Source organism: Octodon degus, unplaced genomic scaffold, assembly GCF_000260255.1.
Source record: "Octodon degus isolate 3935 unplaced genomic scaffold, OctDeg1.0 scaffold00103, whole genome shotgun sequence".
NCBI classification, from domain to species: Eukaryota; Metazoa; Chordata; class Mammalia; order Rodentia; family Octodontidae; genus Octodon; species Octodon degus.
The window spans coordinates 3425969-3443742 of NW_004524679.1; the positions used below are offsets into that span (position 1 = coordinate 3425969).

The 17774-nt window shown below is 33.1% G+C and overlaps 1 protein-coding gene across 1 annotated transcript in view; it reads left to right on the forward strand.

The window, feature by feature from the left end:
• The window catches only part of Cylc1 (cylicin 1), a 98753-nt gene that overhangs the window by 73610 nt on the left and 7369 nt on the right, over nt 1–17774 (forward strand). The window contains exon 6 of the mRNA XM_023723780.1: nt 4–806. Coding sequence (XP_023579548.1) covers nt 4–806 — 803 coding nt within the window. The remainder of the gene's footprint in view (nt 1–3; nt 807–17774) is intronic.

The following is a 17774-nucleotide window of genomic DNA, read 5'->3' on the forward strand; positions in this document are numbered from 1 at the left end:
AAGGTGCAAAGAAAGATGCGAAAGGTTCAAAGAAAGATGACAAGAAGAAAGATTCAAAAAAGGATGCAGAATCTACAGATGCTGAATCTGGAGACACAAAGGATGCAAAAAAAGATAAGAAACCTTCAAAGAAAGACAGCAAGAAGAAAGATGGAAAAAAAGACGTAGCTCCTACTGATTCTGAATCTGAGGTAGAGTCAAAGAAGGGTAAGAAAGATGACAAAAAAGAAAAGAAAGATAGCAAAACAAAAGCTGCCGCAAAAGACTCAGTTTCTACTGATCTTGATACTGAATCTGAGGGAGATGCCAAAAAGGGCAAGAAAGATGATAAAACTAAGAAAGATTCAAAGAAAGCTGACAAGAAGCAAGATGCAAAAAAGGCTGCAGAGTCTACTGAAAGTGAGTCTGAATTAGAATTAAAGAAGGGCAAGAAAGGTTCAAAGCAGGAAAAGAAAGCTTCAAAGAAAGACGCAAAGAAAGAAGCAAAGAAGGACACAGACTCCACTGATATTGACTCAGATAAATCACTAAAAACAGCTGCATCTAAAAAGGGTGCTGTTGACTCAGATGCCACATCTACAGATTCCAGGAAGGGAGTATCTGAACTGAAGAGAGGCCTTAGAATGTCATCTAAAAAGACGACGTTCAGTGAAAAGGGGAAAAAACCAAGTACAGGTAGAGTTCCTCCATCAAGAGAAAGACCACCACTGCCTCCTTGTGAGCCTTTTCTACCTCTACCTAGGATCAAACGTCTCTGTCAGTGCCAGGTGCCTCCTCCACCTCCAAAACCAAGATATGCTCCTTTGGTATGTTTTTTTTTTCTGCTTGTTTTATAGGTCAAATCAGTTTTTAAGATGAAATATATTTTTAAATTTTAAATGTATTCAGTAGACCTGCCCATTAGCTCAGCTGTTTAAGTGATTGCTTCAACAAAGCAGTCAGGCTCAGAATGCTGTGGTTCCATCCCCAGATAGTCAAACCATTCCAGACCTACTGTTAAGGCATCTTGAGCCATCAAAAAAAATGGGGCTGGGGAGATGGCTCAGTGGAATAAGTGCTTCGCTGGCAAGCACAAGGGCCTGAGTTCAATCCCCAGTTCCGCAAAAAGAAAAAAAAAAAAAAAAAAAAACAGATTCTACACCCCCCCAAAAAAAATCCTTTGGAAGTTTAAAAAAATTTTTTTAAAAAATGCTTCCATTCTCTGAAGAATAGTTATCTTTCACTTTTGACAAATTTGAGACTTAGCATTAAAAAGATAGTTTGCTTCAGAGTCACTCATAATATTTGTAATTAAATTTTAAACTTTTAAAAGACCAGTACATAAACTCAAATATTACCTGGTTTCTACTATGTTGGGAATCTAAAAAAAAAAAAAGCAAACAAAAGAACCACAAAATAGAAGATAATGGGATATAAGGAGATTGATCTTTCATGAAAAAGGACCAAAAAATTCAGGGAGAGGATGAGAAGGGGATAAAAATCTAATTGAGATGTGTTATGTACATGTATCAACTCTCAATGATAAATAAAATCATTAGGTACTGCAAATATATACTAATTAAAAATAAAAATTGAAAAAATGTAGAACAGACTGCAGTATACAGGTGACTTGTGACTACAGAGAAGTAATGTGACTATAATTTTTTAAATCACTAGAATAATTTTACAAAAATTATTTTTCTATACTAAGCAAAAACAGAAATAAAAATTTAATGAAATTCCTACAAGAGCTTTTAAGTGAAATATTACCTGAGAAGTTAGTAAAATTGAGCAAATCTAAATTAATTAAATTCTAGACATAGTAAAAATGCAGCATACCAAGTTTAAGATGTGTAAATTTTAAGTTTTTTTTAATCTGCATGTAAATTAAAACTGTTGTGCATCCTTCTCGTTGTTGATACCAGAAAACAAAAGTTACCTTTCCAGAAGTAGATAGCACTCCTTTGCTTCTAACAAACTCAGTCAGATTTACTCTATCACTGTGAATGTAATTACTCTCAATTTATAACATATTTTTGTTATCTAACAAATAAACTTTTATATCCCTTTCCTAAGTAGTCTGGTTTTGTAGGGAAAGATAGATAGACATTTCAATATTTATTTATTTATTTTTGCGGAACCGGGGATTGAACTCAGGCCCTTGTGCTTGCCAAGGAAGCCCTTATTCCACTGAGCCATCTCCCCGGCCAACATTTCAATTTTTAAAGAATTCCTGATCCACAATGAAGTGTTGATCTCCCTTTCAATCTCTCTCTGCTATTTGTTGAAGAGTAATCCATCCTAATGTTTTCTGAACATCAGAGTGTTTCCTCTGCTTTCTCTGTCTTTGTTGTCTGTTATCAGAATAGTAGAACTGATGCACTATGCTATGATAGACTCTGGAGATCTGTAACTATTGCTGGGTATTGATATTAAGCTTATCATATTCATTTTTCCCTTTTTGTCTTTCTCTTTTTCTCTTACATCACTACCTCTCTTCCTTCTCCTTGATCTTTTCTTTTTTTTTTTTTTTGTACCAGGTATAAAATCAGGTCTTGTGTTTGCCAGGCAGGCACTCATTCTGCTGAGCTATTTCCCAAGTCCACCATGATCCCTTCTTTCTCTTTTTCTTTCTCTTTCTCCTCATCATACCTCTTTTCCTTTTCTTATTTGTCTTACTTGAACTGTTGATGCTGCCTCTTCTAGTGTGATGGGGAATTTCCTTTACCTTAAAAACTAAATTTTATCTATATTTTCTTTATAATAACACTATGTACCTCACTCTATTTGCATTTAATAAGTTAACTTTATTTTTGGAAATTAAAACTATATTTTTAGTTTCTCAAAAGGCCTGTGTTTGAAGTCTATTTTCTTTCAATTTTCTGATTAAGTGTGCTTTGAGAAAGAGCAGATGAATAATCTTGCTATAGCTTCTGTCAACTTTAAGAAGTGCATCAATGGGTGGGAGGCAGTAGGAAGGAAGAAAATTTGCAAGAAGTGAAAATACACAGAAGATAACTTTCAAAATACATTCATAAGAACACTTAAACAGCTAGATTGTTTTTTCAAGTCAGTTTCAAGTGAAATATAGATGAAGAAATTGTTATCAAGTGTTAATATTTTTTTAATAAGGAAGAGCATTGTGTTAATGCATGCCAAGTCTACGTCTTAAACTTTCTATGGGCATTAGTAGTCCAGCTAGACATTTTCATCCTTGCCACTTCACTGATAACTTATCTTTCAGTGATTACCAATGAGAAGGAAAAACTCATATGAAGAAAAAGACAAATGAAAATTAGAAAAAGATAGATTTAGGTATATATGCAGGAAAAAATTAGATAAATATACTGCCAATTCTAGCTGGTCTTTTGAAAGGAGAAGTTAATGCTTTTCATTTCTTTTTTAAATTTTTAAAACATTTTTGTTAGTGTTCTGTTTTTTTCTTTAAATCAATCCTACATGTTTATATCTGATAATGTGAGCAACTAACTTAAAGATAACATCATTCAATATAGCAACAATTGTTGAATTCCTATTACTTTGTTTAGTGAAATACTGCATCATTTCTCATTCTGTTTTCTATCACTGTCTTGTAAAAAAGATTAATAAAAGAAAACATTTACCCCTAATAGAAAGGCTACCAAATACACACTTTCATCCATACCCACTGTTTGTCTTCTCCTCTTGTCTTAGTCTGTAATCTAACAGAGTTTATACTAAATTATCTCAAGGAAGCATATGCTTTACTTCATATCTATGATGCTTTTCTTTCCTATTTTTATCTCTACTATGTGCTAGGTTTTAATCATATTTATTGCATTTTCTACTGTCCCCTCTTCTATTGATGGAATGACTCACAGCTTTCTCCTTGACCTACTTTACGTACAATGTATCATTTTGAGTTGGTACAATCTAATGGCTTTAAATACCATTTACAATTTTATGACTCAAAAATTAATCTATGGTTCTCATCTTCCCATGGAGTTTCACATTCTTAATCTAATTGTTTGTAGAAAAATTCCACTGTAAGATCTCAATCTGACATTTTTCAACACCACTTTTACTTTCATTTTTAAAAATAATTTTATTGAGAAATAAATGACAATGAAACAGTTTCAAAGTAGATTACTAGCACTGTTTCAATAATTAATACATTGCATATTAATGTCTTAGTGGTTATTCATTGTGCAAGATGCAGACATGATATCCTGTCCACAAACACTATTCAGACAAATCTCTCTATTCATTGAATTAAGAGAATGCAGCTGTATATCTATTGTAAATATTTTGAATATAAAGATACAAAATGGTCGTTCATTTGTACCCTCCTTTTTTGGTTAGCTTTGTCAGAGAAGGGTGTTCCATTATCATTTAAATATTGTAGGTGCATGAATTCAGCAGTATATTCCAATATAGTTCAATAGTCCATAATAGTAGTGGGTTTTCTGTAGCACTGGCAATGTCTGAAGTTGTTGACTTAAGCCTTTTACAGCTCAGCATATTAATATGGCTTTACTTCAACACCACTTTTAATCTACTGCAAAATAGTTTCCTCTTCCAGGCTTCACTGTCATTTTAAATGTCAAAATTTTTCAACCAACTGATCTTTCATATATTATTTTATTTTAAAGAAGCAAAAATAACAAATAACAAGAACAAAGACAAACATCAAGTAACATAGATCTTTTAATACATGGATGTAATCAGTGTTTTGCATTTTTCTCTCTTCTTACATGTTATCATTCAATAAGATGTGGCTACATTGCCACCAAAATGTATCACAAACGAGTCCTCTTTTCCACATCTCTGTCATTACCATATTATGGTCCAACTGACATCATCATTATCATTTTTTCTGGACTACTGTGAAAGTTTTCTGTGACCCTATCTGTCTTAGTTACTCTTCTCTCATTGCTGAGACAAATATCTGACATTCACAATGAGGGAAGGAAGGGTTTATTTAGTTCACAGTTTCTGAAGGTTTCATAATTTGAAAAACCCTGAATTACTTAGCAACACATTGGACCTTATTTGCTCAGGAAAGAGAGTCAATGCCTGTGTCTTCTCCAAATAGCTCCTCTCTACCTGAGATGGCTTCAATCACAGAAACTGGTGCTCCATGCTACAGGGTCTGGAGGAGAAGCTGGAGAACTATCGTGTCCAGGATGACCTGCTCTGCACCTCCAAGAGAACCTGCAAACTAGGGAGACAGCACCTATTGCCAGTTTAATAGTTCTTGACTCTGACCCTGCCCCTCAAGCCCCGCACTGGTCCTCTGTCTCTACCCCACAAGTCATGTGTTGATCCTCCATATCCACCCCATGACTTGTATAAGGCTTTGTGAGGACAACTAGACACAAGCTATAACAGTATCCTATACTCTTTACAATATTTTAGTGATTTCCACTGCATGGAGAACCAAAGTGAAATTTCTTATCTGGATTTTAGTGACAACATTATCTAGAACAAAATTTTTAAAATTATTTTATTGAGAAACAAATAGCAATGAGAGAGTTTTAAAACAGATTAGTAGGACAGTTTCAATAATTAATATATTGTATATTGCTCTCTTCATACTGGTTTGTCATACTACAAGATGCAGACATGATAACCTGTCCAAACACTATTAGTAAAAATCTTTCTTCTTATTGAATTAAGAGATAGCAGCTGTATATCTATCTTAACTATTTTGTATATACAGATACAAAATGGTCCTTCATTTATATCCCCTTTTTTTAGTTTTGTCAGAGATGGGTATTCCATTGCCATTTAAATATTGTAGGTGCGTGAATTCAGCAAAATAATTCAATATACTCCAGTAGTCCATAATAATAGTGGATTATCCATAGGACAGACACTGTCAGAAGTTGATGACTTGAGCCTTTGACTGCTCAGCATATTAATATGGCTTTCCTTTTTATACCTCACTTTTATGCTTTTATGCTGTATGGTTAAGACCAAGATAAAGCAAGACCTATGCAATAAGAGTTGTAGCTTTTGGGTTTCATAAGGTCAGTGAAATCCCCTCAGGATTTATCCTGAGATCCTGTACCTCAGATTGTAGAACCTTTGTCAGTGTCAGCCATGTGGATGAGTCACTGCCATTGCTTGAACAATTTGCTCTCTGTGAAAGCCTGAGAGAATGTTTTCTTTTCATGAGACTCCCTTTAGGCACACTTACATCATCGATCATTTTCCTCTGTGGCCCCATAATCTCCTTGATCAGTAAATTTGGGTAGACCATACATATTTTCCACTATCATCTTATATCACTTTTCTTTTTTTTTATGATCTGATGAAAGTGACATGCATTTTATTTCTAACACACACCAAGATAATTTTCTCCTGAAGCATTTGAGTTTGATTTTTGTAAAGAAAGTATTTCACCTCCTTCAGAGTTTTGGTTTACATACCTTTTTGTGTTTAGTATTTCACCTGAAATGTTCTCTTTGAGAGGCCTTCTTTGATTAGGCTATGCTATTCTATTTTCGATAGAGTAGCTTGTTCTTCAAACCCTACAGTCTAATTTATTTTTCTTCACTGAAATTGCACTTATCAAAAATAATACAATTTTAATTATATTCACCATTAGGATAAAATTTCCATGCAAAAGCTAGTGTCATATTTCAGGTTTAGCTCTTTTATACTCCTGGAATAATCAGACAGATTTAAATATAATCCTTGTTCTATCTCTTTTTAACAGAATGACAATGGACTGTTCTTTTACTCAATGGAAATATCAAGTATTTTAAGTGTAGAATGGGACATAAAAATACTTTTCATCGTGGCTTGGGAGATGGATCATTGGAATCAGTGCTTCCCTGGCAAGAGCAAGGGCCTGAGTTCAGTTCCCGGTTCCACAAAAAAAAAAAAAAAAAAAAAAAATCATAGTTAAAAATGAAGGATATAAAATACTTAGTACCACATCTGGCATTGCAGTGTCCATATTCATGGAAATATTGTCCTATCATAACCCACAAAAGTGATATACATGGATTTTAATACCATAAAGTCAATATATGCGCAGTGTAAAAGAAATAAATTCAGAAAAAAATCCTCAATAAGTAATGAATGGTTTCAACTCTTTCCATCTCTTTGATTAAATCAGTTGATAGCTCATTTATTAAGCACAGAGAACATACAAGGCATAAAATCCAACACTAGATATTATCATTTGAAAACATCAATTTGGACAATTAATCAGGAGTCAAAAGTTCCAAAGAAATGATAAATCTCAATAAATACAGGGTAGAAGTTATTCATTGTTCTTTTTCTTTTTCCTTTTTGCGTTGGAATTGATCTGCTGATCTTGCACTTGCCAGGCAGGTGCCATACCACTGAGTCATATCCCTGGCTGCATTGTCCTTATTCAAGGAAAATAAATGTTATTTGCATAAAATTAGAGGACTGGGACCAGGGAGATGGCTCAGTGGAATAAGTGCTTCCTCGGCAAGCACAAGGGTCTGAGTTCAATTCCCAGTTATGCTAAAATAATAATAATAATAATAATAATAATAATAATAATAATATTTGAGGGCAACTATATTGTAATTAGTATATGTGTGACTAGGCAAAGCATCAATTAAATTTCAAATGATGAGTAATGTGAGACTTGTTCAAGTTTTACTTTTCCTCCTTGAACATGTTATTTCACTCTACATCAAGGCAAATGAATCCTTTTCCTAATATAAGCATAATAGTTTATCCCTAAAATGAGGAACTGTACTGGTTGATCTTTAAATTTAAATTAACATAGGTGACATACTTTTTTATATATATTATCTGTTTTTATTGTCAAATCTTGCCCAGATTAACAGATATAGTTATACAGAAGAAATGATTGAATATTACCACATGCTTTCAAGAAATCTTAAATTTTTATTCTCTCTCATTTTTATTTATTACCTTTGTAAAAAATTTACTTTAAAGAGAGTATAGGACTAAGTGATATGACATTAGAAATGGTACACATTTAGAAGACCAACATGACAGGTATTTCAACGATGGTTTCAGTTTTACACATTGCTGTCCTCAATGTAGTTGCTTAGATCACAGATATCAGCACAGAGAGATAGTCATGACAAGATTTCTACTCATTAACTGCTATTTTCAAAATCCAGATGGAAATTCTTAGGTCAACTACTTATCCATCTAAATCTTTGTAATACATTTGGAAATATGATTAACTTCATTATATTTATTCTGCATAGCCAAGAATAAGCAACATATTTCCATTTTCTGATATCTTCCTCAATCTCCCATTTAAATTACTATAATTATCTTTTTAAAAAATAATTTTATTGAGAAACAAATAGCAATGAGACAATTTCAAAACTGATTAGTAGGACAGTATCAATAGCTAATATATTGCATATTGTTATCTTCTTAGTGGGTATTTGTCGTAAAAGATGCAGACATGATATTCTGTCTACAAACATTATTACTACAAATATATCTATTCATTGAATTAAGAGAAAGTAGATATATATCTATCCTAAATGTTTTGACTATACAGATAACAAAAGAGTCCTGCATTTGTATGCCCTTCTATTGGTTTAGTTTTGTCAGAGATAGATATTCCATTGTGATTTAAATATTGTAATTGCATGAATTCAACAAAATATTCCAATATAATCTAGTACTCCATAAAAGTAGTGGGATATCCATAGGACTGGCAATGTCAGTTGCTGACTTGAGTCTCTTACAGATCAGCATATTAATATGACTTTACACTTTATACTTCGTTTTTATACTTTTCTACTGGATGATTAAGACCAAGATAAAGCAAGACCTATATAATAAGAAATGTAACTTTTGTATCTCCAAAGTCAGTCATAACCCTCAGAATTTATGCTGAAACCGTGTACCACAGTTTGTAGATCTTTTGTTATTTTCAGCCATGTGGATGAGTCATGGCCATTGTTTGACCAATTTGCTCTCTATGAAAGCCTGAGAGAATGTTTTCTCGCCATGTGACACTCCTTAGATAAACTTTACATCACCAATGACTTTCTTATTTGGCCCCAGGATCTCCTTGATCAGAAAATGTGAGACACAACTGAGTTGAATTACGTTAGAGTACAGGTTCTCTTATGTCCTGAGTCCTCACTGACCTTGAAAGTCTAGTTCCAAAATGCTGGCTGTCCTTTCAGCCCTTCTGTTTCTCTAATTTTTAGTCTGCAAACTTCAGTTGCTAAGCCTCTAGAATAGAAGCTTATTATTATTTCCCTACAACATAGGCAATAGAGCTTCAACTCACTCTCTGTCTGAATATCAAACATCTTAGACATAGCATGAAACAGGTATTTTCCATCAACTATTGATATGTTAAAGTTTAAATTCCTATAGAACACGGAGAAAAAAAATTTAAAAAAAATAAAAATATTAAAATATAGGAATAAACCATTACATATTTTACACAGAAATTTAGAAATATAGCTACATACGGCATTATAGCAGGACAGTCCTATGATATTTTTATTCTTGTCTCTTCTTTTCATTTATTACCCTTTTTAAAAAAAAAACATTTACTTGATAGACAGTATGTCAGTAATTGGTGTGAAATGACACGCAGTACTTATTGAGAAGATAAGAATGACAGGCATTCCAACCATGACCCTAGCATTGCACACTGCACTCTGCAGTGCAGGTTCTAAGTTCACAGGTATTTGTATATATAGTTACTTAGGGTGAGAATCCTACCAATTAACTGTTAGTTTCAAAAACCTACTGAAGATTTTCAGGATGATTGCCTTAACCATCTTGTGCATTTAAATGTACGGCTTTCGCACCAGTCATATTTCCTACCTTTTATTCTTGCCCCATTCTCACTGCCCAATATAAAGTTCTCACTGTTCTCTTCACTATGTTATATATTTCTATTTTTATTTCTTTTTTGAGATTTTCTACAATGGAGACTATATGAGATCTACACATGTAGGTCTGGTTTGTTTCACTTATGAGAATATATTTAAGTGACATCCACTTAAATATAAAGTCTTTGCGTTTATCATTCTTTATAGCTCAGTAATATTCCACTGTATAAAAATACCACATATTTTTTATCTATTCCTCAGGTGATTGGCATTTTGGTTGCTTCCGAGATTTGACTACCACAAATTGTGCTGCTATAAACATAGATGCGCATATATCACTATGATATGATGTTTTCAGACGCAAAGGGAAAATTCCCAGTAGGGGCAATAGCTAGTTGGAATGAGATTTCCAGTCCTAGATTTCTAAGGAGTATCCACACTGATTTCCATAATGGTTGAACCAGTTCACATTCCCACCAGCAGTGGAGGAGGATTCCTTTTTCCCCAAAGCCTCTTTAGCATTTGTTGTTGGTTGATTTCTTTATGGTAGCCATTCTTTTTAGGGTTAGATGGCATCTCAATGCTAGTGTAATTTGCATTATACACATGGCTAGTGAAGGGGAGCATTTGTTCATATATTTATTCATTTCTTCAATTTCATCCTCTGAAAACTATGTGTTCGTCTCGGATGCCATTTTCGGGACTGGATCCTTAAATTTTGGGACACTAATGCTTTTTAGTTCTTTATAAATCCTAGAGAAAAGACCTTTGTCTGAGTGCTTATCCATCAAAATGTTTTCCAACTTTGTGGGTTGTCTTTTCTCTTTGTTGTTAGTTCTTTTTGACTTGCAAAAGCTTCTCAATAAGAGAAAGTCCCAGTTGCTAATTCTTTCAAGCATTAACCATGAGATTTGACTATTGTTCAAGAACGCTTTGCTTACCCCTTTGTCTTTAAGAGTTCCACCAACTTTCTCTTGCAGAAGATTTAGTGTTTCTGTTTTAAAGTTTGGATATTTAATCCATTTCAACTTTTGCTTATTGCATGGTGATAGACCTAGGTGAAGCTTTTGTATTCAGCATGTAGAGAGCCAGATTTTCCAGTCTCATCTGTTAGAGAAGTTATCTTTTTTCCACTAAATATATTTGGTCCCTTTGTCACAGATAAAGTGGCTGAGTGTGTTTGCAGAGGCTTCTGCATTTTTAATCCATTCCATTGATCCTTAGGTGTATTTCTTGCCAATACCATACTGATTTTATCACAGTAGATTTATACTGTATTTTCAAGTCAGGATTTTAATGCCACTTGCCTTGTCTTTGTTGCCCAGGAATGCTTTTGCTATTCTAGGTCTTTTCTGGTTCCAAATAAATTTTATGGATGATTTCTCTAGGTTTCTGAGGTATGTTGGTGGTAATTTCATAGAGATTGCATTAAATCTGCATAACAATTTTCAGAATATGGCTATCTTCACAATGTTGGTTCATCTTATCTAGGAGTAGGGTATATCTTTCTATTTTCTAAAATCCTCTACGATCTCTTTTTCAAGAGTACTGTAATTTTTCTTGAAAAGATCTTTGACTTCTTCAGTTAAATTTTGTCCAAGGTGTTTCATTTACTGTGGCGCTATTTAAAAGGTGTTGTTTCTCTAATTTCCCTCTGTGTGTTTGTTATCTGTGTAGAGGAATCCTGTTGACTTTTGGGTGTTAAGTTTGTAACCTGCTATGCTACTGAATATGTGTATAAATTCTAGAAGCTTCTCAAATTGAGTTTTTTTGGTTTTCCAAGTAAAGCATCATGTCAAATGCAAATAATATTTTAATTTCTCCTTTACCTTTTCTTGTTCATTTATTTCTATCTTTTGTCAGGTGGCTCTGGCTAATGATTCCAGAACTACATTGAATAATAAAGGACATAGTAATAGGAATGGAGATAGACAACATCCTTGTCTTGTACCAGTTCTGAGAGTAAAACTTTTCAGGTTTTCCCCATTTAGAATTATGTTAACCATTTGGTTGTCATACATTATGGCTTTTATCAGATTGAAATAGAGGCCGTCTATTCCAATTTTCTATAGGACTTTAAACATGAATGAGTGTTGGTGTTTGTCAAAAGCCTTTTCTTCATCAAGTGAGATGATCATGTGGTTTTTCGATTTGGCTCTATTGATATAATGTATTACTTTCATAGATTTGCAAATATTGAAAAGTCCTTGCATCCCTGGGATGAATCCTACCTGGTCATGGTGTATAATCTTCTTGATGAGTTGCTATATTCTATTTGCTAGTATTTTATTGAGGATTTTTGCATCTATGTTCCTTAGTGAGATTGGCCTGCAATTCTCTTTTGTAGTTATGTCTTTCCCTGACTTTGGTGTCAGTATACTCACTTCTGGGAGCAATTTTGGGTGGGTTATTTCCTTTGAAATTACATTGAAGATTTTTGAGGAGTACAGGGATTATATCTTCCGTAAACTTCTTGTAGAATTCAGCAGTGCATACATCAGGACCTGGACTTTTTTTTACTGGTAGGATTTTTATTACATTTTGGGTATCATTCGCTGTTATTGGGTTATTGAGAGTTGTTATATTTTCTTGATTCAGTTTTAATAATTTTTACCTTTCTAAGACTCCATCCATTTCTTCTGTTTTCTTCTATTCTGTTAGTGTAAAGATACTCAAAGTAACTCTTTATAATCTTCTGAATTTCCTCTGGGTGTGTGGTGATTACACTTTTTTTTTTTTTTTTTGGCGGAATCGGGGATTGAACTCAAATCCCTGAGTTTGCCAGTCAAGCGCTTAGCCTACTGAGCCATCTCCCCGGCCCCGATTACACCCTTTTAATTCATTATTTATATATGATTTTTTTCTTTCCTTTTTTGATGAGGTTAGCTAGGGCTTGTACATTATATTTAATTTTTGAAATAAAAAGATTTTTGATTCATTATTTGTTTGAGTTATTTTCTTCTTGATTTAATTAATTTCTGCTCTAAGCTTTATGATTTCTTCCCATCTTTGGGCTTGGGTTTTATTTCCTCCTCCTGTTCTAGTTGCTGGATGTGCAACATTAGGGTGTTTATTTGTTCCTGTTCTGTTTTTCTAATGTATGAGTTCACAGCTTTAAATTTCCCTCTAAAAACTGCTTTCATCACACCCCATAAATTCTGATATGATGTGCTTGAATTTTCATTGAGTTGTAGATATCGTTCAATTTGCTGTTTAACTTCATCTATTACCCATTGATTGCTGAGAGGTGTGTTGTTTAATTTCCATGCATTTATGAGGTTTTTTCTGGTTTCTTTTGTCATTTATTTCCATTTTCATTGCACTGTGGTCAGATGACATGCATGGGATAATTTCTATTTTCTTGCATATACCTATTCATGTCTTCTGGTGAGTATGTGGTCTATTTTAGAAAATGATACATATGCAGCTGAAAAGACATGTGCATTCAGCTGTGGTTGGGTGGAACACTCTGTATACATCCACCAAGTCCATTTGTTCCAAGCTCTCATTCAACTCTGCTACAACTTTACTAATGTTTTATCTGCTTGCCTTATCTTTTAGGGGTAAGGTTGTGCTAAGGTCACCTATTAAGATTTTGGCATTGGATATTAGATTTTTCATGTCCATTAAGATTTGTCTTAAATAGTTGGGTTCTCCATGTTTGGTGCATACATATTTATGAGTGTTACCTCTTGATCTTTCTTGGTTTGAAGTTGAGACTGTGAGAACAGGATTGCTAATCCTGCTTTCTTCTGAAGTGCTGGGGCATTGCATGTTGTTTTCCATCCTTGGACTTTCAGCCTATGAATTTTGTTATGAATTATGTGTGTTTCTTGTATACAGCATATTGTTGGATTTTGTTTCCTAATCCACTGTGGCAGTCTATTTCTTTTATTTAGTGCATTGAGACCATTTACATTGATGCTTATAACTGAGATGCATTGACTAATGAGTGCCATGTTATTTACCTGTTGTTGTTACTCCTTTTTCTACTATGTTACGTTGCATATTAAGGAAGAGTTTGAAGTTGTTATATTCTGCCTGAGAGAAAAATATTATATATTTGCCCCTAATTGTCATGGAAAATGGATGGGATAATCCCAATGAGGTAGAAGAGAGGATTTTATTTATTTATTTATTTATTTTATGGAAGTGTCTGCAGAGTGTTCAAAGTCTCAGGACTAGATCGGACTCATAGTGATTCTCCTGTTTACAGTCTCCCAAGCGCTGGGACTACAGGTATGTGCCACCACACCCAGTCTCAAAAAACATCTCAGCATGCCCTTGGGGGCAGCGCCAACATGGCAGGCTGGGGATCAAACCCTTAGCCCCTGCACCTGTTTGTGGGTGCTTTAAATGGCTGAGCTATTTGGCTGGCCCTAGCCAAAAAGTTTGAAATATTCAAAAATAATGATTATATTAAGTGAAAATTTTACCATCTTCAATTCTTGTTAAAAACTGAGTCATTGCTACTAATGTGATTCTGCAAGAATGTGAATGATTGAGAGGTGGTTAAGTAATATATTGCCATTATATGCGAGGTCATTTAATCTGTATGTTGTCATTATTTAATTGATATATTTTGAGAAACTTGGACTAGAAATATGGCTTACTGGTACAGTCCTTTTTTTGGCATGAGTGACATCCTGGTTTCAATTTTCAACACCCTGTGGTCAATTAGTCAATTAAATAAATTTAATTTTTCTCTGAGAAAAGCAAAATCCATAAATGAACAATAAGGTAATACAATGATATTACACTGTGTACAATTATGTCTATAGTATTTTCTCAGAATATAAGACATATGACAGATTCTTTTTCTTAAAATAATTTTATTGAGAAATAAATAGCAATGAGACAGATTCAAAACCTATTAGTAGGACAGTTTCAATAATTATTACATTGCATACTGTTGTCTTAGTAGTTATTCATTGTACAAGATACTGACAGGATATCCTGTCCACAAACAATATTAGAGCATATCTCTCTACTCATTGAATTAAAAGAATATAGCTGTGTATCTCTCCTATTTTGAGTACACAGATACAAAATGGTCATTCATTTGTATCTCACTTTTTTGATTAGTTTTGTCAGAGAAGGGTATTTCATTGTCATTTAAATGTTGCAGGTGCATGAATTCAGCAAAATATTCCAATATAGTCTAGTAGTCCATAATAGCAGTGGTTTTTTCAGTAAGACTTGCAATGTCCGAAGTTGTTGACTTGAGCCTTTTACAATTTAGCCTATTAATATGACTTTACTTTTTATACTTTGTTATACTTTTCTGCTGGATGGTTAACACCATGAAAAAGTAAGATTTATATAACAAGAAATGTAACTTTTCTGTGTGATAAGGTCAGTCAAATCCCCTCAGGATTTATCCTGAGACCCTGTAGCACAGTTTATGAATCCTTTGTCAGTTTCAGTCATGTGGATGATTCACGGCCAATGTTTGACCAATTTTCTCTCTGTGAAAGACTGAGAGAATGTTTTCTCTGCATGTGACTCTCCTTAGGCACAGCCAACAGCATCAATCACTTTCCTTTATGGCTCCATAATCTCCTTGATTAGAAAAGTTGAGTGACAACTGAGCTACATGATGTTACAGTATAGCAACTCCTATATATAACAGATTCTTTAAAACAGCCATAATACCACAAATATTTATTTGCAAGAAGCAATGACAAAACAAATTATATTTTAGGTTAATGGGGAAATAGATAGATAGATAGATAGATAGATAGATAGATAGATAGATAGATATAATGTAATTGAGAGATGTAATGGAGTTGTCCCTCTTTCCTGTTTAACTTCTATTTTACTCTGTATTTGTGTTTCTCATATATGAGAAAATGACATTTCAGCTTGTTTGTCTGACTCATTTCCTTTAAAATTATGTTCTCGTGGGTGGCCATATGACTCAGATGACTTAAGTGCCTTCTTAGGCAGGTGCGGGGACCAGGGTTTGATCTCTGGTGTGCCATGCCAGCCTTTCCGCCAAGGTGTGCTGAGAGGGTGATTGTGACTCTCGGTGTGGTGTTGCACACATGCAATCTCAGTGCTTGCAAAGCTGAAAACAGTAGAATCAGTACCAGTTTGATCTGTGTAGTGTGGCCCTGTAGACCTCTACTAAATACAAAGTAAATAAATAAAATTATTTTCTCAAGTTGTATCCAGTTACTTACAAATGCCTGAAGTTTATTTTATTCCTTAAGGCAGAACACTAATGCATTTTGAATAAATATCAATATTTCCTTATCAACTAATCTGTAGGAGGACATACCCATTATTTCTAAAATTTAGCTATTATAAATTGTACTGCTATAAACATGGATATGCGTGTATCTGTGAACTTCAATGTGAAGATATGAACTCTTTCAGAAAACAACTCTGCGACGGGCTACCTAGCACAAATGGATTCCTATTTTTAGATTTCTGAGGCATTTCCACACTATTTTCTTATCAATATACTAGTATACATTCCCGCCAACAATGTCATACAATTCCTTTATTCCTATGACTAACCAGCATTTTTAAATTTTTTTGATGATATGTACTCTTTCTAGGTTAGGATGGTCCTGGCTTGCAGTTTTAATTTACATTTCATTGATGGAAAGAAATGTTGAGCATTTTTTCAAATTTATTATCTAGTTTTAAGTCTGAATAATATTGATTTATTTATGCTGTCCGTCATTTCTTAACTATCTATTCTTTTATTTGAGAGGATCTAAACTATCAATTCTTACTGTATTATTTTTATGTTTGTTTTTAACTCATTATTAACTTTGTTGAAAATCAATAATAATTATACAGTAAATTAAAATTGTACATAAATATTTATATGTGAAAGATATAAGATGTAGACAGATTGATTTTTTGAAAAATATTTCTGAAATGAATACATAACCTAACAATAGATTGCACTTTGTAAAAATATTTACAAACTTAAATGAATATAACAATAAAATTTTCAAAAAAAACTGAAAAGTTGACAGATCAGTCACATAATAGTTCATTTTTACCAAAATCAAGAAGCTGATATTCCTATAATTAGAATTCTCAAAGTAGAATGGGGTAGGCAACAAATATTTAAGGATTTAAAATTTCTGAATTTAGTTAAAATTACAGCACCATATTTCCAAGGAAAATGAACCTTTTGCCCAATAAATATAAATAAAATCATACCAAGATACAGAAAAATGAAATTGTCCAATATTATTTGTAAAGGAAAAAAAATTAAAGCACATACAAAGAAAACATATTAGGTATGGAAGAACAAAATTAAATAGTTTCTTATTCCACATTAGCAAAAAAAAATAGCAAGTCGGTAAGAAGCTAGACTTACTTTGTCAAAACACTGAAAAAAATTATCTTCATTGAATTTTATACTTCACAAACATACCTTTGAAAACCAAAAGTAAAATATTTTGCAATTACACAAACGCAACATATTCTAATACCTCCAGATATATCATATGGAAAATAACAAAGACCATAATCCAAAAGGCAAAAGAAGTTTTTCAATCGTCCTGGATAAAGAATAAAGAGCTCTCAAAATGGTAGTTATGCAGGACTACGTAAAGTATAATTATATTAGATGAACCCATTTAAATGGTCATTGAAGTTTACCACAAAACAATATCAATCTTATGTCAGGTTATATACATATTTTTTTATATATATGTGTGTGCCTGTGTGTGTGTAAAAGACAAGGAAAATCTAATATAAAGTCAATTTGGAAAAATGGAAATACACTGTTTAAAGTTAAAGTTTCTAACACTGGGAAAAAATATCGTACCATGTCTTTTAAGTATAATGTAAGTCAAAGAAACTGTATAAATCATAAAACAAAAATTAAAATGAAACAGTATTCACAAAATTAAATGTGAATTAATTCAAAATTAAATTAGATATTTGAAAACAATATTCAAAAATTAAAATTGCAGGCCGGTGAGATAGCTCAATGGAATAAGTGCTTGC